Source organism: Carlito syrichta, unplaced genomic scaffold, assembly GCF_000164805.1.
Source record: "Carlito syrichta isolate Samal-C Ts95f unplaced genomic scaffold, Tarsius_syrichta-2.0.1 Scaffold58783, whole genome shotgun sequence".
NCBI lineage: Eukaryota > Metazoa > Chordata > Mammalia > Primates > Tarsiidae > Carlito > Carlito syrichta.
The window spans coordinates 407,583-431,693 of NW_007002879.1; the positions used below are offsets into that span (position 1 = coordinate 407,583).

Below are 24,111 nucleotides of genomic sequence, written 5' to 3' on the forward strand. Positions count from 1 at the left end.
TTTTGTTCAAACCCAGTCTTTTCTTTCTTTATGATTATCCTTATTTCTACATTTTTATTTATTCTATAAGCCATTTAAAGCCATGTGGTTAAGGAAAATTAAAAACTATAGGATACATTGAGAGCTATTTTGAATGGACAAATATGAAAATTAAATATCCTTGACTCATTTCTAGTCTAGACTTGACAGAATTAAAATTTAGGAATACAATGTACATACATTGATCTCAAGAGAAAGGTCATAGCCTTAAAACTCTCTCACAAGCAGGAAACAGCTATTACACCTACCATGCAAGAGACTTATCAAAGAAATTTTCTGCTGTTTCTGTCGTTGAATTTTTTAAACATAGTATCAAAATTAGAAAATATTCAACCTGATGTTGTCAGTATTTCAGACCACAAGGGTATCATTTAAGAAAATGGTTCCTTACTGTCCTGAAAGAGTTACTGTTCTTCCCTAAGGGCCTAATTTACAAAGCAGCAAACTCCCTGGCAGAATTTGGCTGAAATTCTCATTGTCTCAGTAGAACCCTTTCAACTGATTTATGTGCATTGCAAATTTGCAATTAACTCTTGGAAAGTTATTTACTTGTTACTTTCTCTAAAAGCTGAGGGTAAGTGGTGTTCCTAGTTTAAGGTTAGAGGAGCTAAGATGCATCAAATGCAGCTTATCATAAAGATGATGCTGATAATAAAGTGCTCGATATTGAATTATCTGGTTCTGCCGTGGGAGAGTTTCATATTGCCCTTTTATTTTGTTTGAAATTGGACTTGTTAGAAAATATGTCAATGTCTAACCCTGCATTTGTCTTCTGGAACGTGACAGTTTAATTCTATTCCAAATGTTGGCCTGGAGATGGAGTAAGTCTAGTGCAAACTGGATGAAACTGCCACTTTTGTAGGTCAGAACCGGTCACTTGTCAGCAGTTACACATCAACCTGTATGTTGCATGCACGATTGTCACATTAAGATTCTGATGCAGTGATTCTGAATTTTTTAAATCATAGTAAATAAAAAAGATAAATAAATAAATGACTGTTTTGATATTTCTCCTTGCATTGATAGTTTCCCTGAAAACTAGATAAGCAGGGAGCCAGCAGTCCAGGTTAGCCCTTGAACTACACAAGGTTTAATTTATTTGCCCAACCACAACACTAGGCTATCTTTCAGCTGTGCGGTATTAAAGTTTATTTAGGAGTTGATAAATAGCTTAGTGCAATGCTTACTTTTTTCCAATAGCTGCATCCTCATAAACCTATTATTCTACCCTACACCAGTTAATGCAGACTGAAGATTTTTATCCAGTATGAGTGCTGAAACTACAGTGGAAGACTGTGTGCTCAGCAAAAACCTCACCCATGATGAATAAACAGCTCTTCCGGGGGCTTTGCTGCCGCTGGCTCGGCAGGAGTTGTTTATTGCCTGGTTTGCACATCCCATGATAAAGTTGCTGCTGAAATAAATTGCAGTTTTGCATAATTATTGACAATCACATCTTAACAAGCAGTGGGTATCATATTCAAGTGTTCAATTTTTTAAAATCCATTTTTAGCTTATGTTTAATCCCAGAAAGTGTTTATGTAGTAGTATAAGGCAAATACGGCATTTAAATAGAGTACTAATTTTCTCATTGCAGACCAAATTTACCTGAATCTTTTTAGATGGGACTGTTACTGCCTAAGGCAATTTTCCCTTCCAAGCTATTATTATGTAGATGTTTGCTGAGGGCATATATGTGTGTATTCATGATACATGCAGTATATATATTATCAGAAAATATGAATAACTTGTTTAGATTTGTGTCACTGAGGTATTTGTTTTATCCTTTTAAAAGACTGGAGGAATGGGGAAGTGGGAAGTGGGCAGAAGGAACTAACATTTTTGAATAACTATGTTGTACAACTGTATAATATGTGAAGCACTCAACTTTGCATTTGTTATTATACCTTAATTCTCATCACAACAATAGATACTGCAGATGAGAAACTGAGAAATCAGGGAGGTTAGTAACGTGCTCTATCATACAACTGGTAAGGGACATTGAGCACTGAACCCGTATCTGTCTTATTTTTAAAGCTCTACTTTTTCCATTACCCATAACACATACACATGTTTCTTTTGGGCAATATTCTTGTTGTATGCTCATCAGGTAATGAAATATGAAGCTAACACAATAGTTATAACAAACCAATGTCAAGCAAAATGATATTTTGCACAATGGTTTTGATGCAATGTTATTTTTCTGTTGTTAGTCTTTTTCATTTGCCCTCCGATCCCTTCTTTTTGTCTTTTTCTTTATCTTCCCCTTTTGACTCTAGGTTTGTAGTTACTGAACTTTTCTTCTTGCCTATCTAATCTTTCTTTCCTGCCTCAGGGTAACACTTAAAGACAAGCATGAAATAGGGATTTCAGGGTATTACCTCTAAAGGTTAGTCTGAACTTTTGCAGTGTATTAAAATAAGCCTTCAAAATTGGCCAACAAACGCTACATGGTTTTAAAGTGTGTGTGTGTATATATATATATACTTTTTTGGATGTCCATCTATTAACTTTTAAACATTCAGTTTAATACATATGTATACATTCATTTTTTAAACAGATTTTCTTGCATGTCGTTCCCTAATTCAGATGTTTTAGACAGAAATAAAACAGACTACATGATATTATAGTTGCCGTTACTTAAAGAAAGATCTTTAGCAACAACTCACCCCTTTGTTGGTGTATTACGGTTTAGTCCCTCCATCTTTGTTCTTTTTATGGAGTTTATTAGGTACACCATTCTATATTTGAGAATTGCATCTAAATATTTGTTCTTTTGCAGGGTGAGTGAGCGAGAGGCTGCTCTGGAAGAAACTCATAGATTACTGCAACAGTTCCCCCTGGACCTGGAGAAGTTTCTTGCCTGGCTTACAGAAGCTGAAACAACTGCCAACGTCCTACAGGATGCTACTCATAAGGAAAGGCTCGTAGAAGACTCCAAGGGAGTAAGAGAGCTGATGAAACAATGGCAAGTAAGTTCAGCATTTTCACTTTAGCATTCTTATGGATCCAAATGAACAATTCTCAGTACTGGTACTTGTAATTGACAAGCTGGGGACAAAATAAAATAGTCATTTTAAACAACCTGATATTCTTCAGCATTTGAGCAAGGAGAGAGGTTGTGGGAAAAGGAAAAGTTATTTATAATTTCATTTAACACCCCTATCTTCTAAAAAGTGCATGATTTGGCCAGAAAATAACTAGCATATAAAACCAGAGCTTTGGTCAAGGAGAAACTTTGCTCAGACAGAAAAATAAGTTAGGGATTGGTTTATTAAACTGAAAAAGTTGACATTTTTGAGTGTTTTATTTAATATTTTACAGGGAAAGCATCTGTATGAATTGTCTGTTTTATTTAGCGTTGCTAACTGAATCAGTTTCCCTTCATTACTTTCAAATATGTTTTGAAATGTTAATCTGGCATTTTGTAGCTTTCTTCTTAACATGATTGCGAAAATAAAAATGAGATGGCTAAATTTGTCATAGTTAATGATCATACAATTTTCAGACAATTGTTTTCTCTAGAAACAAAAATTATTGCTATAAAGTTCCATATGCATAAACAGTGAAAACAGAGTTTAGGGTAGTTTTGTTTAAATGGAGCCTTGTGAGAATTATATTCTGTAGTTCAAGGAGGCTCCTAAAATTTATTCTAATATCTGAGATAATTTTCCTGAACTATGATAAGTTCTGTTATGTACAGTTGGTTTTTCTGACTTGATATAAGAACTTTACTAGTATCTCAAATACAATTTGTAGTGTTAGAATTATAGGATCAATTCTTTAGACTAACTTTTTTTCATAGTTTTAAGCTATTATGAAAAAAGTAATAGTATATCCCAGGTTCAAAAATAATTCCAGAATCAGATTATAATAAGGAAAGATTTTTTTTCTCCTCTCCTCCTCCTCTTTTTCTGTTTTGATATGATATTTGAGCTACCTTGCTGCTCTGGTACGTAGAGTAGGTGATGGTGACAATTTATAGCTTCTAAATTTATTATTTTTGTGTCTTCCTTATCTGGTCCCTCTATCTCCTACACAATGCATATTGAATTAGTTTGATCATTTGGAGGTGATTTGTTTAGAACAATACCCGACTTTTTCTCTACAGATAACTTCCATGATTTGTGATAGATGGCAATGCAAACATAGATGGTTTTGCTCATTCTTAGATGATGGTTAGACAATGTACTACTGTAACTTATTTGGTTTATTCTCAAATAAAATTTTATCTCACTCCGTAAATGCCCATAAAGACACCCTGGAATTTTGATAAACCTATGATTTCACATTTTTCTCATCAGCTATTGTAGATAAATAATAAACTTTGATTGACTAGGGTTTTTTTAGCAGATTACTTTAGAATATAAAGAATAATCCAATAACTAAAAAATAATTTGATGTCAGCGATTTAATGAAATATCCTTTAAAATAGTGAATAAATCTGGTTGAGAGCAAAGAAACATCAATTATTTTTCATACTTGTATATATGTCTGCAGTACTATATAATGAAAATTCATCTATAAACTTCTATTCCTGAGAAACGGAAAGATTATGAGTCATTAAAGGGAAAATTTACCATGTGTCCTAACTATATTTACTATAGAAGAATGGAGAATAAACTACATTTGGTGTTTAGATTTCTGATCTCTCTTTCAAGAAATTATGCTGAAAAAATGGTCTTAGCTTATGCCATATTACTAAAAAGAAGTATTTATTCTTCTTCTTAATCAAAGCAAAGTTTATGTGTTGTTTCCATAAAATCCAAAATTGATCAGGCTATTCTCCTCCATCTTTAAGCTATCACACACGTTACACATAACTTTTACTGTACTTAAGACAGAAACAGAGAGCTTGAGATTATCGCAGGGACTTTTTACTGCCTCAGTCTACTTTGCTAAACTTTATTTATTCCTAAAAGTAATATAAAACCCCCTTGGAACTGTTGAAAACTTTGGCATATTATCTTCTCTTTAACTATGGTAGAATTACCTAAAATTCCAAAATTATTTTAAAACAGAAACAGTTTCCTCCTTCCCTCTCAGTAAATATTGTGTTTTCTGTAAATTTTGTGGTTTAAACTACATTTTATGGATAGAGACAACATTTATAGCCAACTCTGATTTTTAGTTAAGTGGTTGGATAATGATCTTTTGATGAAAGATTTGGAGATGTCATGGTAAAAAATGTAAACTACTGAAACTATTGATTGTTAATGGCACATTTCTAATTATTGAATTGAGTCAAGAAACCGGGGCTTAAAAGCAACAAATGGAAATGCCAAGCTTGAAAGTAAATCAAACAACATACCTTAAGAGATTACATGCAATTTCAGTATTTCCGCTAAATAGAAGTGATTGCTTTTTTCTCGATGAATTTTTTTTTTTGAACAAAAGGAATTTTCCATAATATATATGAAGGAAAAAAGTGTAATAACATGCCTTTTCATTTCAGTTGAAGCTGGTAGCATTGCATTCATTGATTTTGTGCTATATAACAAGCATAGTTCTCATATATTTTTTTTTAAAAGTAGACTCCAAATGCCTAGCCAAAGCAACAGCTCTCTCAACAGATTTTGCTACATCTGTCTACTCCAAAAGTAGTGATGCTTTGCTTTATACAAATGCTACTGAATGGAGAGGTTGAAAACCTTCACAAAATGTGTTTTTCTCTAAGACTGACATGTCAATTACTTGTTCTATATATGCAGACTCCAGCTCTTGCTAGACTAACTCTTACTTTTGTTTATCTATTACTTCATAGGATATTTAATTTTTTCAGCTATAATCACAATTCATGGGTTCTATAAGCATACATGTAATATAAAGCATATACTAGTACTTCCTGAATGGAATTAACCTGATTAATTCTGCTCTGAAAGACATTGGAATTTCCTCCTGTATTATTAAAAAGCATATTATTTGCTTTTCTTATTAAAATCAAGAGCATTACAGTGTCCTTATACTTCAGAATAAGGATAGTCTTATAAATATTGTCATTTCTGATAGTCTAACTGGAATAAGCTAATGTAATTTATAGAATACCATCTAGAGCACTGAGGGGTTAAATTTTGGTGATTTAAAATTACAGATTTATCTGTTAAATGAAGAACTATATTCATAATTGAATTCAATTATTTCTCTGTCCAAAATATTTTCTGCTTTGGGCCTAAGAGAGTTGACGAAGCTGTTCATGGTTCAAAGTTCTAACATAAAACCCTGGGTAACTTACTGAAAATGAAAAGACTCTGCATTTTTGCACATATTTCACAAGACTTTCACAAATATTAAATGGTTCTCTAAGCACCCCTGAGAGATCACTGTAATATCAGCTTGTAAAAACATGTGTGGGTATAGGTATGTGGTGAGGAGAGATGGTCATAAAGGTAGTGTAATTAATATTTTTTTCTCAGCAAGATAAACTAAGGAGCAATTAATATTGAGATTTCTTCATCTGTGAACTGGGTCATGTCTCAGGCCATATCTTTCAAATCACTCTCTTCTCTAATCTCATATGTTTTGCCCATGTCTCCTTTCAACCTTCCCATTATAAAAATTCTCTTCTGTTCAATAAAATATTTACAGAGAGACTAGTTTGATATGCTTTGAATTGTACATCTGAGTACACCTATAAATTAAAATATCTTTGATTTTTAATACATTGTTAAAATTTGGGGCATAGCTTCTTCAATGTTTCTCATCAAAATCTTGGCCCACTGATTAATTCCAAAGGAAGAAGAAAGAATGCAGTCTTCGTATCACAATTAGTATCTTGAATAAATTGGAGTATAATATTTCTCAAGTCATCTGAGAATAGAGAGGTAATTTAAGGATCCCTGATTCTAAGAAAAGGAAACTTTCAGTTTCTTTAATTTGAATTGATTTTTATATGTATTTTTGATCTTTCTATTTTGATTGTTGTCTTAAGAGTGTGAAAATGAGTCTTGACATTTTTCTTTTGCCTAGTGATGATTGCCTACCTCTCTGGATTTGTACAAATTTTCTGGAGACTTTATTAAATCAATAAACCTTTACTAAATACCTGTGATGTGTTATGGTGTTAGGTCTAGTGATGCAGACATGTTCAGAGAAGTGGTTTTCTTTCTTTACTTTTTTTCTGGGGGAAGGATGCTTACACAACAAATTTATTTCCCTTGGTTCTTAAGGTTGGAAGTATAGGATCAGGGGACCAGCATGATTGGATTTTAATGAGGGTGCTCTTTCTGACTTGCAGATGGCTGGCTTCTTCCTATAACCTTGCATGACAGAGAGGGAGAGAGAGAGAGCGAGCTCATGCGCAAGTGCTCTGGTCATTCTTCCTCTTTCTATAAGGGAATGAATCACATCATAAGAGCCCCAAGAGAGGTGATTTTCAAACACAATTCAGACAAAGTATTGGGCTACATAATCAATTTAATAAGTACCAATCCACATTTTAAAAAATAAAATAATGCAAATAGTAGGATAAATAGAAAAAAATAGACTCTATTACTTTGTATAGCTTTGATTTTTTTTAAAGATGTGGGGTACAATTCAAGGTTAAGTATACAAATGTTCATTATGCAGTTACCCTTGATGATGAGGTGTGCCTTCCTCCCCCAGCAGAATCCCACTACTGCCATTCCTGCCCCCCACCCCAGCAATTTCCCACTACCGGCAATCCTTTTCTTATAGTATTATGATAATTGTTCAAGGTCCACTTCTGGATGAGAATATGTGATACTCAGTTCCTTGTTTTTGTGATAGATCACTCAGTACTATAGACTCTAAGTCCACCCAAGTTGCTGTGAGGTTCATAATTTTGTCCTTCTTTGTGGCTGTGTAATATTCCATCATGTATATGTACCACATTTTTTTATCCAGTCTTCTTTCGATGGGCAGCACGGTTGGTTCCATGTTTTTGCTATTGTGAACAATGCTGTGATAAACATAGTGTGCTGGTGTCTTTTTCATAGAGTGACTTGAGTTCCTCCAAGTACATCCCAGTAGAGGGACTATGAGGTCATATGGAAGGTTGATCTTTAGACCTTTTAGGAATCGCCAAACTGTTTTCCACAGAGGTTGTACTATTACTTTTAAGTAAGTCAATATTTTTCTGCTGAACTTTGGTTTCATTAGTTTGTATATATGTTGTGTGTGTGTTTATGTGTGAATAACTTGAATATCATGTAACATAAATTCAAATGTCTCTGTATTAGAACATGATTCCTACCTTTGAGAGGCTCATATTCCAGAGACAAAGACAGGCGTGTCTAGACAAAATTATAGTAGTGTGATGAGTGCTATAGTAGAGACTAGCAAAAACAGAAGTTAGGTCTGCCAGAGAGGCCAAGAAACTCCTCAAAACAGTGGTTGTTAACCTTGCTTATATATTGGGAGAGCTTTTTAAAATGTTGATCCCTGGATTCTACCCCTAAGAAATTCAAACTGAGTTGATCACAGGATGTTCTAGCTATGATTCTAATGTCCAGACAAGGTTGAGAATCCCTGTTTAGAGAAAGTCACATTAGAAGAATATGTTAAGAGTGAATCAGGCACACAGGGTTGACAAAATCACTCTTGTAGGGAAAACAGCATGTCCTAAGTCATGGTTGGTGTGGGTGTGTGGGAATCTGAAGAAACTTGATTGGTGTATGGTTGCTACAAGAAATGAGATTTAAAAGATCAGCTGGGGCGACAGTATATAGAAAGCATGATATAGCAGCTAAAGTATCTGTCCTGTAGTCAGAAAGATCTCCAATTTAACACTTATTAGCTTATTATCCAACCTGTAAGTCTCAATTATACTCTTGTATACAATGAGTATAATACTTCACAAGATTTTGTCAGGATTAAATGATAAGATTCATGTAAAATACCCACCAGACCAGAATGTTGGGTACCTTCAAAGGGGTACCTTCTTGGAGTTGCAGAATTCAAGAGGACAAACAGTTGTGAGGAGGGAAGTAAATAATGCAGTCAGTTTTGAGGTATCAGTGAGTGAAATATCAGAGACAGAAATATCACCTCCCTTGAAGCAGTTGCAAATGCAGATTTAAAGTTTGGAGAAAGATCTGAGTTGAAGATATAAAACTGAAAGACATCAACATAGAATCTATAGAAATAAATGCCATTGCATACACATCTATGTTGTTGTTAATTGAATTTTTCCATGGTCCAGAAATACACTTCAATGTTACGGAAATATTGCATACGGTAGCACAAAATTGGTACCAAGTGATGTTATCTTCCATATTATTCAAAAGTACATAGCTACGGGGACCCTCTTAATGGATTAATTATTTTTTAAAAAGGTAAGAAAAAGAAAACTAGAAAAGCTTCAGTATAAAACTTATGCCGTAAGCCGGGTTCGGTGACTCAGCCTGTAATCCCGTGCTTTGGGAGGCTGAAGTGAGTGGATTGCCTGAGCCCACGGGTTTGAGACCCGCCTGGGCAACTTGGCGAGACCTCATCTCTACAATAAATCAAAAACTAGCCGGGGGTGGTAGCGTGCACCTATAGTTCCAGCTACTTGGAAGGCTGAGGCGGAAGGATCGCCGGAGCCCAGCAGGTCAAGGCTGTGGTGGTCGGAAGCAGCCACTGCACTCCAGTCTGGGTGACAGAGTGAGATTCCAACTGAAAACAAACAAACAAAAAAAAAAAACTTATGCCGTGAAAAAAGTAAAAGTCTTTGGGTAAAGTATCCAAGACCTTGAAAAGCACTTTTCAATATGACAATTAGTTTCTTCTCACATATAAACATGAGGATTTTTCAACTCTAAATGGATCAAAGACCTAAATGTAAAACTTCAGACTATAAGAATCTTAGAAAATGCAGGCAATGCCCTTACAGAAATCAGAGTAGTCAGCCAATTCCTTATCTAAAACCCCAGATGTCTATGCCATAAGAGATAAGATAGACAAGTGGGACTTCATTAAACGTAAATGCTTCTGCAAAGCATAAGAAACAAGAGAGCGGGGAGACAGTCCACAAAATGGGAAAAATTATTTGCCAACTGTATATGTGACAAAGGCCTCACACCCAAGATCTACAAGGAGTTCAAACATGCTGAAAGAAAAAAAAAATAGCCCCATTACAGAGTGGGCAAAATACATGAATAGGCACTTCTCAAAAGAGGACATAGGAGCAACCAACAGACACATGAAAAAGTGCTCAGCCTCTCTAATCATCAGAGACATGTAATCAAAACCACACTGAGATACCACCTAACCCCAGTAAGAATGGCCATCATTAATAAAACAAACAACAACATGCTGGTGAGGATGTAGAGAAACAGAGCGCTTCTACACTGCTGGTGGGAATGCAAACTAGTTCAACTTCTATGGAAAACAGGGCAGTGATTTCTAAAAGAGTTAGAAATTGACCTTCCATATGACCCAGTAATCCCCCTACTGGGAATATACACAGAGGAACTCAAATCATTCTACAAAAACAGATACCTGCACACACGTGTTTATTATAACAATATCCACAATAGCAAAAACATTGAAGCAACCGTGCTGCCCGTCGAACCGGACTGGATTAAAAAAATGTAGTACATATACACGATGGAATATTATGCAGCCATAAAGAAGGACAAACATATGGACTTTCCAGCAACTTGGATGGATTTAGACTCTATAATACTCAATGATCTATCACAGAAACGAATGACAGAATACCATATGTTCTCACTCATAAGCTGACCCTGAATATTTACCATAATACTATAAGAAAGGGATTGGCAGTAGGTGGATACTGCTGGTGGGGGTGGGGGGAATACACAACATCTACAAGGGTACCTGATCTCAGACCAGGCAAAGTGGGGACCAAAGGGAGGCCGAAACTTTATCTTTATGATGTCCACATGTATACCTAGTCCTGAATTGTACCCCACATCTTTAAAATAAAACATTAAAAAAATTATACAGCATCAAGGTGCCAACTTGGAAGCAGAGACTAGGCTCTCACTAGACACCAAACCTGCCAGCCTCTTCATCTTGGACTTCTCAGCCTCCATAACTGTGAGAAATAAATTTCTGTTTCTTAAAATAAAAATTAACATGGAAATTTTTATGTTTCCTTTTATTCCTGTGTTGCTACTATACAAAGGCCACCCACATTCATGGTACTACAGACTGTAATACTAAGAAATAAATTCACACATGCTTATCTTCTTACTATATTCAGAATTTCATTATTGTCCAGTTTGTGATCCTAAAATTCCTGTATGTCTCAAAGAAAATCCAATAGGAAATAGTGAAAATAATTAAAAGTTTAGAAATATTTAGGACTGATGTTTCATCTTCTTTAGAAAGGCAAACTGAATATAAAAAAAAGAATCGATTTTTTTGTCCAAAGATGAAAAAACAATCACTTCAATTTAATGCAATATGAGTTTAGCCACTTGATTATAAGGGTTGTTGCATTCTGGGCCATGTTACCATGGTCTCACTCATAAGCAAACATGTTAATTGAATGTACTGAAATTTTTAGAACCTACTGTTTTGGATATTGCTATTACATTAAGCAATTATTTGGAATGATACAAGGGAAACATTAAATTGAAGAACTTTGTAATTCATCTATTGGATTTTGTATTTTATATCTACAAACCAAAAGAAAGGTCTACATAGGTAAGAAGACACTGTGCATACTGAAAAGTAAATTTTGTTAGCCCTTAATAGCCATTGTCTTTTACTTTTCACAGAACTTTAGTGAAGCTCTTAGAAGATAACAAATATAAAAACACTTTGAAAAAGCTTTCCAGTGAAAGATTCTTATTAATGTTGAGTTACCATTAAACAAAAGTCAAACTGAAGATATAAATCTAATATTGTACTCTTAAAATCAATGGATCAAAGTTATATTAATTGATAATGAGAATAACGACTACATATTTTATGTTTCATAATTGGCAAAATATTTTTACTTTCATTTTCTAATTAGATTTCTCACTGAAAACCTGTGGTATTGGCACAATTATTTCCATTTTCAGTTGAGGAGGATAAGATTAGAGAAGTTATTTATCTATTGCTACTTTTTTGAAAATCAATTAATTTGATTTTTATTATACCAGATTAAGAGGGTAATTATGCAAAATAAAATCTTATCACAATAAATGTTTATTTTTCTGGGATTGAAAACACGATGTATTTATTCAGTTATTAGGATAGTTAATAATAGTTAACTTTTTGATTATTTACTACGTGTGAAGGAGTGTACAAGTGCTTTGCTTGCATGATGTAACATTATCATGCCTTTATCAAAGATAAGAAAACAGTAGCTTTGAGAGATTCAATAGCTTCTACTGTGATCACACTCAACTATAGGTTAAGTATCCGTTATTTGAAATGCTTAGGACCAGAAGTATTTTGGATTTCAGATTTCTTCAGATTTTGAGATACTTACATCATACTTACAGGATGGACATTACAAATCCAAAAATGCAAAATCAGACATAGTCCTACAAACATTTCCTTTGAGCATCATGTCAGTGCTCAAAAAGTTTCAGCTTCTGGAGCATTTTGGATTTCAGATTTCAGACTTGGGTTGCTCAACTTGAATACACAGAAAAGTTAGTATTTGATCTAAGTTTGATCCTAAGTTTGACCTTCTGACCACCTACAAATCCTACTGTACAACTCATTACTCTACACAGACTCCGCATTCCAGGCAAAGTTCCAAATCACCAAAAGCAAGTTTCAAATCATTCACCTAATAGAAATTTGTTGATTAATGGAAATATTTCTAATTCCCAAACATTTATCTTTTCTTTACATTTTTCCAGTCAAGTTTTTACATCTACGTCTTAACTGAAACACTTCTCTATGAAATCACCATAACTACTAAATACAAATGTTTTTATCAAGTCCTCATTACCCTAGAAATCTACACATATTTTGTTTTTGTTGCCAACTACAGTCTACTGAAAAATGTCGTATCTTTTGACTTACTGAAGTGATGTATTTTACGAATTGTCTCTCTACCTCTCTAACTACTTATTCTTTTTTCTTTATCTGTGGATAGATTCTAAACATTCTTTTCTGATGTTATTAATCTCATTGTCTTCATTTGATAAGAAATAGTTACCAAATGTCAGTTATGTGCTAGATAACATACTAGAAATAGTCTTGTTTCCATCTCCTTTAAGCCAATGATTTGAATATTTTTATCCCTTTCCAGTATCCACCCTACATTTCTTATAGTATGTGGGACATTTCTGACTCAAATGTCTCACAGATAGTACAAATTCAATATGACTCAAATAGGTCATATTTTTATACCAAGTCTTTATCTCCTATTCTGCTATTCATCACACCATCATCTTTTCAGAGTTCAAACTATATAGTCATTTCTATATCTCCTGCTCACTTGCCTCACTCTCAAGTTCATTTTCAAGATCTATGGATTTTGCCTCCATAATCCTTTACACCCATTCCCCTTTCTAATTCATACTCTATTATCTTTTGCCTTCCTAACTAATTCTTGCCCACCAATTGCTCCAATTCAAACTGCAGATTGTCATTTCAAATGAAGCTCTCTAAAGCATAGCTTAGATTGTAGCTAGAATAGAAAATCCATGAGGACAAAAATTTCAGCTACTGTACTCACTTGTATGTGCCTATTGCCCAAGACAGTGCATGAAACATGACAGATACTCAACAAATATTTGTCAGTTAATGAAATAAATATATAACTTCCCTCTTCGAACACCATTTCGGACTTCTCAAAAACTTTAGAATATTCTACAAACTTCTTTACCTGACTTTCTACGATTGACCCTAAATCTCAATTTCCAATCTTATTTCTTATTTTACCTCTCCGTGCACCCTCAGCTCCTACCAGAATGAACAGCTAGCCAGCCTACTTTTGTGTCTTTTGATGACTTTGTTTATTCTCTTGAGATTCTTTTTCTTTATCTTAGCTTACTCAGACGCTTACCTACTTTTCAAGTAAAGTCATATTCAAATTATTTTTTGTTCCCTGAGCCCCCAAAGTGGACAACATCTTTTCCCCTTCCCAATTCCTATAGGTATTTCTCTGCACTTTAAATGATGTTTAGTGCTTTCAACATTGTATTAGAGAAGCTGAAGAGGATAGTGTTTAATAGAGTGAGCTCTGAAGCCTGACTGCTTGGGTTTAAATTGTGATTCTGGTACTTACTGACCATGGACACATTTCTTAATTGCTCTCAGATTACACAGCTATAACTCAAGGATAATGACAACAGTTACCTCTTTAGGTTGTTGTGAGGATGGTCTGAATTAATCTGAATACGTAAAACAGTATCTCACACATAGTCGGCACCCAATAAGTATAGCTAGTATTATGTTATTATTATCAGGCATCACACACACACACACACACACACACACACACACACACACAAATATATATAATGTAATGTTATGTGTATATTTATAAATAAATATTGGTATTGTTCATTTCACTATAAGTTCCTTGTTGAGGAAACAATCCTCATTTGATTCGTGTGAGAAACTATTTAATACGAAATAGATGAATGAATGAAACCATGCTTAAAATATTGATTACTATGAGTGTTAGAACTTCATTTTAAAATAAAAAGCTTTGTTAATCTTCAATGGATTTTAGTTCTTAAATGTCAATATTGACTCATTTTGAAAAGCTGTTTAAAGTCTTCAGATACAAACAAACCTTAATAACCTCATTCTTTATAATAAACATACTACACTGAAAAAATTTAAAGAGATATTTTGTCTTTTATAATGACTTCCTTAGGGAAATAAATTGACTTGCCACCTTTTTCTTTCAACCATACAACAAATGTTGAGATTCCTTGAAACACATTTTGGTAAAAGTAGTTTATTCTTCCCAAACAGCATGAGCAACATAGGAAATCACACCAATGGCTTATAGATATGTTAATGAAATTAATAAAGTTGTTTTAAATGCATCTCCATGGGCAGTAGTGCTGAAGACAATAACAAGTCTGGGACTATTCATGAACTTTCATTGATCTTTATCAGAACCTGAACAAGATCCATTATAATTTCAAGCCTTCTTCTCCAAACAAGAATAGAAAAGGTCAGGAAAAGTTTGATCACAGAAAATGCCAGAGAATTTTGTGTCATTTTCTCCTCCTTTCTTCCTCTAACCTTGAATAATATTTTAGGGCTCTTGGTTTTTGGCAACAGATTTTCTAGGCAATCAACAAAAATCCCTTATGTGATGGGTAACAATTTCTCCCCATCGTGTTGGAAAATTCTGAAAATATAAATTGGGGGAAAAAACAGAATGTTCAGTCTTATAAATTATTTTAAAATGAACTACATTAGTGTCTCTCTCGTGCCTTTCATAATTCTAATAATAAAGCATTTTAGATATTAGTCAAAGATTAATAGTATTCAAAATAATTTTGGTTATCAGCATGTGATTTTCATTCCACATGAGGTCCATTTGCAGTTTACACGATTTTCTAAATTACATTAAAATGTCAAAAAGTTCACCTTTTTTCATGTTTAACAGCATCAATCTTTAAAGAAAAGTTATTGCACAAAGGTCTATGCATAAATCAGCCATTCCCCATAGAGGTAAAGAAGTCATTACACCTGGTTATGCAAGAGAGTTTCATGAATGCGAGAGACATAAATCATTTCCCACTGGAGATCATATTAGTCTAGATGGAAAAGTGTCTATTTCTTGATAGTGAGAAAGCAACAAATTACTTTTGTTTGCTCCTGCATTTGTGGGTTGTCCTTGAGAGGTCTGTTAGCATGTTGACTATTCAATGTTGTTATTATTCTTATAGCTTACAATGATCTGAGTCATTAGAAATACAATCTTTAAATTTTCTAAAGATTTTAGATTTTTCTTTCTAACGTCCGTTCACCCACAACACCTTTTAAAATATATTATTCTCTGGGAGTTTCAGAAAAAGTTATTCTTTGCAGAAAACAGCATTTCACCTACTCTCAGGAGCCAACCACATTTCACCTCAGTTCTTTGCTCCCAATTCAACAATTCAATATTGGATTAAATTCAAGGCTATGACCCCAAATAGAATGAGACCTGGATATTTATGAACCGCCTGACCAGGCATTCTTCCCAGTGATTTACTCCATAAATCCTATTTTTAGTTTGTACAGTAGTTTTACAAATGGTTGGAAAATTGTTGTGCATTGCAGTTTTAAAAACTGAAATGAGTAGAGATAGCATTTTCATCTGCAATGGAAAAGTGTTGACATTCTGTTTTGGAGTAGAAAACAATTGTCATTATTTGGATGCAAACATGGGCATGATTAGACAACTCGAAATTCACTCCCCATCTATGATCCAAAATAATTTTTTTATATTTATACTACGCATACACATAATGAAAGAATGCACTTTTTGAGTGGATTCCTGAATTTGACTTTTAAGAAGAGCTATTGAGAAGTGAGATCTTCCACAGAACACTAAAGAAATATGAGAAAACAAAGGCTGTTAATGGGAAACTGCTCCCAAAGAGGAATTGATATTAGTGGGCTTGGGAGAGGAGGATAGAGAAAGTTAGCCAAGGAGGGAAGGGATATAATAAAGGTAAATACAGAGTCCTTTGGTAACCCAAAGGAGGGGATATACCTCTTGTATCCCTCATGGGGAGAATCAGAGAAGGTATTCTGTTTAACTTTTACTACATGTATCCCTCATGGAGAGGATCAGAGAAGTTATTCTGTTTAACTTTTGCTACATAACAAGCCAGCCCAAAACCTCATGACTTAAAACAGTAACAGTTACTCGTTTTGCTCGTGAATCTACAATTTGGGCAAAGCTCAGTGGGACCTGCTTGTCTCTGCTCCCCTTGATATCAGTTGGGACAGGTCAACTGGTGTTGGAAGATCCACTTCCAAAAGGCCTCACTCACAAGCCTGGCAAATAGGTGCTGCCTGTCAGTTTTTCTTCATGTGGGCCGTGCCATAGGGAAGTTTGGGCTTTTTTTTCAAAAGAATAGTTGAATCTCAAAAACAATTATCCCAAAGTATAAGAAGTTGAAGCTACAAGTTTCATAAGGCCTGGCCTAAAAATGAGGATAGGTTTGATTCTGCCATATTCTACTTGTCCATCAGTGACACAGCCTTAATTCAAGGGGTTGGGATGTAAACCCCACCTTTCCATAAAGGAGTATAAAAAAAGTTTTTGTACCATGATTTAAAATTGCCATAGAAATCTTCTTGTAAAAGATACTGCACTGAATGAATATTAAACAGCAAGTAGGTATAATCCTGGTCAAGAAAAGTGCTCTTTGCCCAGAATATCTTTCTTTCCTTGTCTACCTGGGTAATTTCTACTCACACTTCAACTCTTGGTCAAGACCTCACTTCCTCTCAGGAGCATTATCTGGGCTTGCCTCTCAGTGAACTGGTATATAATTGAATATATAACAGTACACTGATGTTTTTAAATCCTCAAGCTTTGTTTATACAATAGAACATAAATAATGTCACTTCTTATTTAAAAGCTGTAAAATACTCAAGATGGTAACAACATAAATTAAAATTAAATCTTAGGCATAATAAAGTGTCTCTAATAGCAAGCACATGCTTATAGTTTACTTCCCTATTTGCTTTTCTTTCTTTACAGTTTGTCCCAAGGTATTTTAATAGCATCAGATTTCATCTATACTAGTGTGTACCAATTAATATTTAGAATAGATCTTTTAATAACCTCATTTGCATAACCTTACTACTTAATATGAGCACAAAATAGGTTTAACACCATGTTAGTTTTTCTTAGTTTAATTTCTCTCTCTCTCTCTCTCTCTCTCTCTCTCTCTGCCCATTTCTTTTTTCTTTTCAAGTGTCTTTCAACTAGGCAGAAAATGCATTTCACATCACTATGCCTGCCTCCAGGCTTTATCTATTTCATTCACCCAGGAATGCCCTTTCTGAATTCTTTCTCTCATTTAGAAGCCATGTATTGAAGTTGAACAAATGGTAGAAATTCATTTCTTAAAGGACCAGAACATTGTCTTGTGCAAGAAGTTAAAAGGATTCAGCAAATTGAAACATGAGCTAATATGCATGAGTCTTTGAGGCATTATACTCGGTGAAATATACTGGACATAAAAAGACAAATATTGTATGATTCCACCTAGAATAGTCAAATTCATAGATAGAGAAAGTTGAAAAGAGCTTACTGGGGACTGGGGGAAGAAAGCTTACTGTTTAATGGGTACCTGAGTTTCAGTTTGGGAAGATGGAAAAGTTCTGGTGATAGATAGTGGTGATGATTGTACAACAATGTGAATGTGCTTAATACCATCAAATTGTACACTTAAAAATAGTTACAGTGTACATTTTATGTTATGCATATTTTACCACAATTCAAAACTTTAAGAACACTTGAGCTAACATACTTTTTAAACGATTTTTTTTTTAGTGAAAGTGGTTCTGTATTAGAGAGTGCAAAATATCTTGTTTTACAAGTCAAGAGATTAGCTTTCTGATTCTAATACTAACCTGTGTGATCTTGGGGAAGTCAGTGGATTTTGAGATCTCAAGTTTATCTTCTGAAAATCAGTGGAGCTAAACAAGAGGTATTTCTCCAAGTTTACATAGCAGGATCATCATCCTTATTTGGAATGTTTATTTAAAATGCAGTATGTCAGAAACTGACTCTCTAGGGATGAACTAGGAAATTTGCATTTTTAAAGAGCCCCCAGGTAGTTCTTGTGCCCACTTAAACTTAAGAACCACTAGAGCAGATGCTTGCTTAAGAACCTTTCAGCTCTGAAACTTGACAAATACTGATTCTGCAAGGCAGATTTTCTGTGCTTATGTGGGAGAAAGAAATGGAAAAAATAATAGACTTTCTGCTCATGTTAGAATATTTTTCATTTGGCATCCCTATCAACAATGAGTAGTCAATCAGGAATAGTATTGTTTATTCTTCCTGCTGTTTTAAAGATACATGGGGGAAAAGCTAAGCCAGATGGTGCCTAGGAAGATTTACATTACCACTCTCATTCTTTTTTCCTTTACATGTTATATAAAACTGCCCATGCCTCCATATGAGCCATGATCATTAATTTAACGTTATGACCTAATGGCTCATGACATTAAATTATCACTTAGCCTAACATGACCAAATTATAGTATCAAAATGGAAGTTTATTTTTTCAGGTTGAGTCCTAACTTAAACCAATTGTGTTATCTGCTGAGTTTTTCGTAATTATGTCTCAGTCTTGATTTTGAAAATCTTCTCTTACATAAAAATGCATTTTTCTAGATTATAATCATTTTCTCAAAAGTAAAGTTAGTTGAGAAAGAGAAAAAGGGTTTTATTTTAAATTGCTTTGGTTTCATTTGGGGGGTGTGTTTGTGTGTTTACTGTAATGAAACAGAGTCTGTTTGGAACTGTATATGAGATAATAAGTGAAGGAAAATGGTCAGAAAGTTGTCACCCACACTTAATTGATGCGAATGAATTATCTAAGTATCCTTAAAAAGGCACAACCCCATTCACCAGTAATTTACCAGTCAATCAGTAAAGTCCTAACCAAATTTGTGTCTTGAATAAATAGTTTTTCATCTCTAACTTTGTGTTTACTATTATTTTGTATATAAGCTCAGGTAATAAAGTTTATCATGCTTGGTTAATTCAAGCAAAGATGATTTTATTCTGAAACAGATTTTTGTTTATTGTTCAACTTATTTGAACATTTTTCTCAAATATATGTGCACAAAATATTTTGTATTATGAATGTGATTAAAATAAAAATTACTTAATTCTAGAGAGATACAGAGAAAGGAAGCAGGGATCAAGAAAGAAGAAAGAGGAGAGAGAAAGGAAAGGAGAAAAAAGAAAGAGAAGGAAGGAGGGAGAAGGAGAGAGAGAATTAAAGAATCAAGAAAAAAAATACTAATCATATGCTTTCCAAGTCTATTAAGTCTGATAAGCCATGAAAGAAAGGAGTACTACTCTGGGCAATAAAACAAAAGAAAAAGAAATATGGTAGAAAATTCTTCTTCTGCTTCACTACATGTGGCATCAAAAGTCCAAAGGAAGTCAGGGCAATATTTTGGCTCAATAAAACTCAGGCAATTGACCTACCATGTAAGAATCTCAAAAATTAGTTAAGGTGAGGGCAGAGGAGTTGAAATCCAATAATATATGCAACAGTGATCACACCAAGATTGCATATAGAAAGCAAATTAGTCCTCTAATAGAAAAGCCAATTTGAAATTTATTCTCTGAGCAAGTTTTAAAGCACATTCTTCTTTTACTTTCCTATTAACAAAAAATGGTATGCTACCAAAAAACAAAAATTTAGAAGACAAGATAAAATAAGTTGGAATTCTAAGGAGAAAGACAGAATGTGTACACACACACACACACACACACACACACACACACACACACACACGTATACACATGTGATGAGAGAGTAGTTTGCTTACACGGTATATCTGATTGAGAAGTCCCTTTGCTGCAGGTTGTCTCACAGGAAGTGACTAATTCTCATGATGTGAGATATTTTCTTTTTTATGGTGTTGGAAAAGAAAATAAATTTACCCAGACTCCTTCAGGGCAGTGATGTGCTATGATTCCCATGTAATATATGGTCTTCCAAAAAGTAACTCCAGAGTTGAATAAGACAAGACTTGTGTCTCAAATGGCATGCTGTGGTCCCTGGACTAGAAATTGCATTAATCTGTCTATGCTCACATACACGCCTAAAGGATTGCTTTCAGTAGAATATGTGTTTTAATTCTTGATACAAGAATTCAAAAAAACCAGACTACACTTATTTATTTATTAAATTGAGTAGCAAGTTAATCACCAATGACATTGATATTACAGAGCAATTGGCTAACACAAGTAAATACTGTGGCAAAAATTACACATTGAAGAAATAAGTCCAAGATATAAGCTCATACTTATCATTGTCATGTTTCACAATGGGTATTATCTGCTTTAAGGAAACCGTTATGTAGTTGTGGTAGAGTGAATTATTAACCCCATTTATTCCTCCTTTTCTACAATCATAACCTCAATTAACAGTACTTCCTTATTAATGGAGTATACTTCTCAACCTCTGATCTTAGGACTTCGCCATGTGATTTGCTTGACCAAATGTCAAGTGAGCAGCCATGAAAATGTGCTAGTTTGAAGTCTAGGCATGAAGAGGCCTGCATGTTTCTGTTTGTGCTTCTGCCATGTGTCAGAGAAGAGCATATCCAACTAGGCTGTTAATCTTAGGAAAGGGTGACAGATGTGTACAACTGGGCTGCATTAGCTATGCACATACAGGAAAAGAAATGGTTGTTGTTTGAAGCCATTGAACTTTATTCTACATTATTGTGAAAATAGTTAATTGAAATAGCATATGAACTTTGTTTTTCCTAAATACATATTGATAATAATATCAGCCATCTTTATGGTAAAAATAATAAAGACCATATTGTATTTTTAATGCTTCACTGTCCCACATAAATTTTCAGATAATTAGATGTTCTCTTGTCTAGTAATGTCATGATATTGTACTTATACATAATAAACGCATTATTTATTTGTTTATTTGTAAGTAACATTTGTTACTTACCATCAATCTTGATGGATACATACATTTCTGTACTAAGTTTTGGGGAAAAAATATTAGCTACCCACTCTTTACATCAAAGTATTGCATAATAATGTGTTTTGTTTTAATTCATCATGAATTGCCAGGAGAAACAGACTGCTATTTGGTTTTGTGAGAGATATAAAAATAGTAAACATTGACATCTGGTTTAACCCTTGTAATGATATGGAATCATAGCTCTGTTAATTACCCTTGTGGTTTGTCTTCATAGAGATAATCATGTGTGAAATTCCTTTCCAATTTGTTATATAATATTAGAAATACTTCTAAAATTGGCATGGATTTATTGTTATAATTCTGTTGGCATAATCATAAAAACTAAACCCATAGATCTAGTTAATTAAATGTTTACAAAGCTATAGTATTCAAAACAAAAATACTGTGAAAAGAAATTTTTTAAATAATACTTTTTGCATCCCTTTTGAATAGACTATTCAGAATTTCTTTATGTTTAGTTCCTGAATCTAAGTCATACTGCCTATATAAAAATAGATGTCAACTAGCTGAAGACAACCAGGCAGTGGTTTTGTCTTGACAATAATCTTTTTATATATTCAGACTTCTTTTAATATTAGACTTGTCTGTTTTTTAAATTGGTGTTTTTTCCTTTCTGAATTTAGGCAAATGACACAAGAGAATGACATTAATTTCCTCTGCTGTTTTGGCATAACCAAATTTGAGCCTTCCAAGAGACACAGCCTAATCAATTCAAAGAGAAATTTGAAAAAACCTGCTGTTAATATGTTTTAAAATGAATTAGTGGCATAACTGTTGTTAGGTGAGTTAGGAAAAGTTGTAATTTTTAATCATTCCAGGAGAAGATGCAACGGATTCTAAAATGTCACAACAAGTGTATTGGTCAAAAATCTGGGAGGATAGTACTCTGCAAGGCTTTATCATGTCATTGTTCCTAAAGGAATGTCTTTGCTGTATCTAAAGCAGCAACAACCATAACTATTTCTGTGTCATTTTAGTCATTGCTTTTACTATATGAATCACAGACCTATACTGAAATCTAAAGGATAAGTGGGCTTTATATTCTGGAGAAAGCACTTGAAGAACCAAAAGGAATTTGGTGTGAATCTGCATATCCAACATTATTGTTCCTGGGTAGTTGAGTAATGCCTTAAAGACGGAAGGTCACATGATATATCATGCTGCTCCCTGTTCTGTGTCGTGAGTGTTATTCCTTTAGAAGAGGAACAGAGAGTGGGAAGAAAATGAAATCTGTCAATACTGTGAATATATAAATAATAAAAGTAACAGTAGAACTGATTAATTCTGAATCATCTTTATAAAATGACGGGAGCTGTGAAAATGCTCAGTCTGCACAGCTGATTGGGAAATGTATGCAATCTGTTGATCAGAATTTATTTATGAATGCTCTCTTCCAGAGATTTATATACCAGAATGCTTAAAAATATTTTTGTCCCCAGTGGAGGAGATAGGGGGTGGTAAACTACAGACCTGAAAGATTGCAATTTAAATGGAAGAAAGCATTTTCCCACATTAAGAAAAACTTTCAAACAGATAACTGTTAAAAATAAGTCAAAAGTAGTTTTGTTTTATAGAGTAGTTTCAGAATACGTCCAATCAATATATACCTGTTTTTGGTGGGAAAATGAAAAGCCTAAATCCTTAGCCCATTAACTAGAAAGTTAAGTAAAAGTTCATGAAAGCTGTAGATTTCAGTTCGGTGATCCTATGAAGAAGAATATATTCACTATTGGTCTTTTAATTACAGGTAGGATATATGTAAATTACTTTATTTTCATAAATAAAGCAACTGTGTTGTGATAATATATATAATATTACAAGAGAATTCCTCTTCGATAGCTCATTTATTAGTAACCATTGTGCATTGTTATTTATGTTTCTTTCTGATTTTTAATCCAAAACATGACAGAACCCAATTTGTTATCAATTTATGAACCTATACCATTTAAAAAATTATAAATGCTATTTGATGTTCTTCGTTTCAACTTTTTGTTGTTGTTGTTACTTGAACCAATCTGTATACTTCGGTTTTTGTTTTGTTTAATGCACAGAATTTAAAACATTTTTTTTTCCTGAAGTTTCTTCATAAAACCACATCACCAATGTCTACTCTTTTCTGCTCCATTCAACTAGTAGAATATCTATTTTCTTCTCAGGTATTCAATTCTCAATTACGATGGTTTTCACTAAAAAACAGCTTATGGCATGCGTTTAAAAAATAATATTAGGACACTTAAATTACTTGTTCCTGGTATTACCATATTAATTGCAATTTTTAAGTTTTCAAATGATACATTCAATTCAGTTGTATTTAAAATTGATTCATTTAAAGCAAGAAATACAGGCATTTTGTTTGTTTGGTTTTTTTTTGTTTGAGTCGGAGTCTCACTCTGTTGCCCAGACTGGAGTGCAGTGGCCACTCCCGGCCACCGCAGCCTCGACCTGCCGGGCTCCGGTGATCCTTCCACCTCAGCCTTCCGAGTAGCTA

The 24,111-nt window shown here is 33.9% G+C and overlaps 1 protein-coding gene across 1 annotated transcript in view; it reads left to right on the plus strand.

Annotated features, from left to right (window-relative positions):
- Positions 1-24,111, plus strand: part of LOC103251561 (dystrophin-like) — a gene marked incomplete at both ends in the record, with an annotated part of 504,158 nt that overhangs the window by 345,774 nt on the left and 134,273 nt on the right. The window contains one exon of the mRNA XM_008050158.1: positions 2,822-3,011. Within this exon, the coding sequence (XP_008048349.1) occupies positions 2,822-3,011 (190 nt within the window). The remainder of the gene's footprint in view (positions 1-2,821; positions 3,012-24,111) is intronic.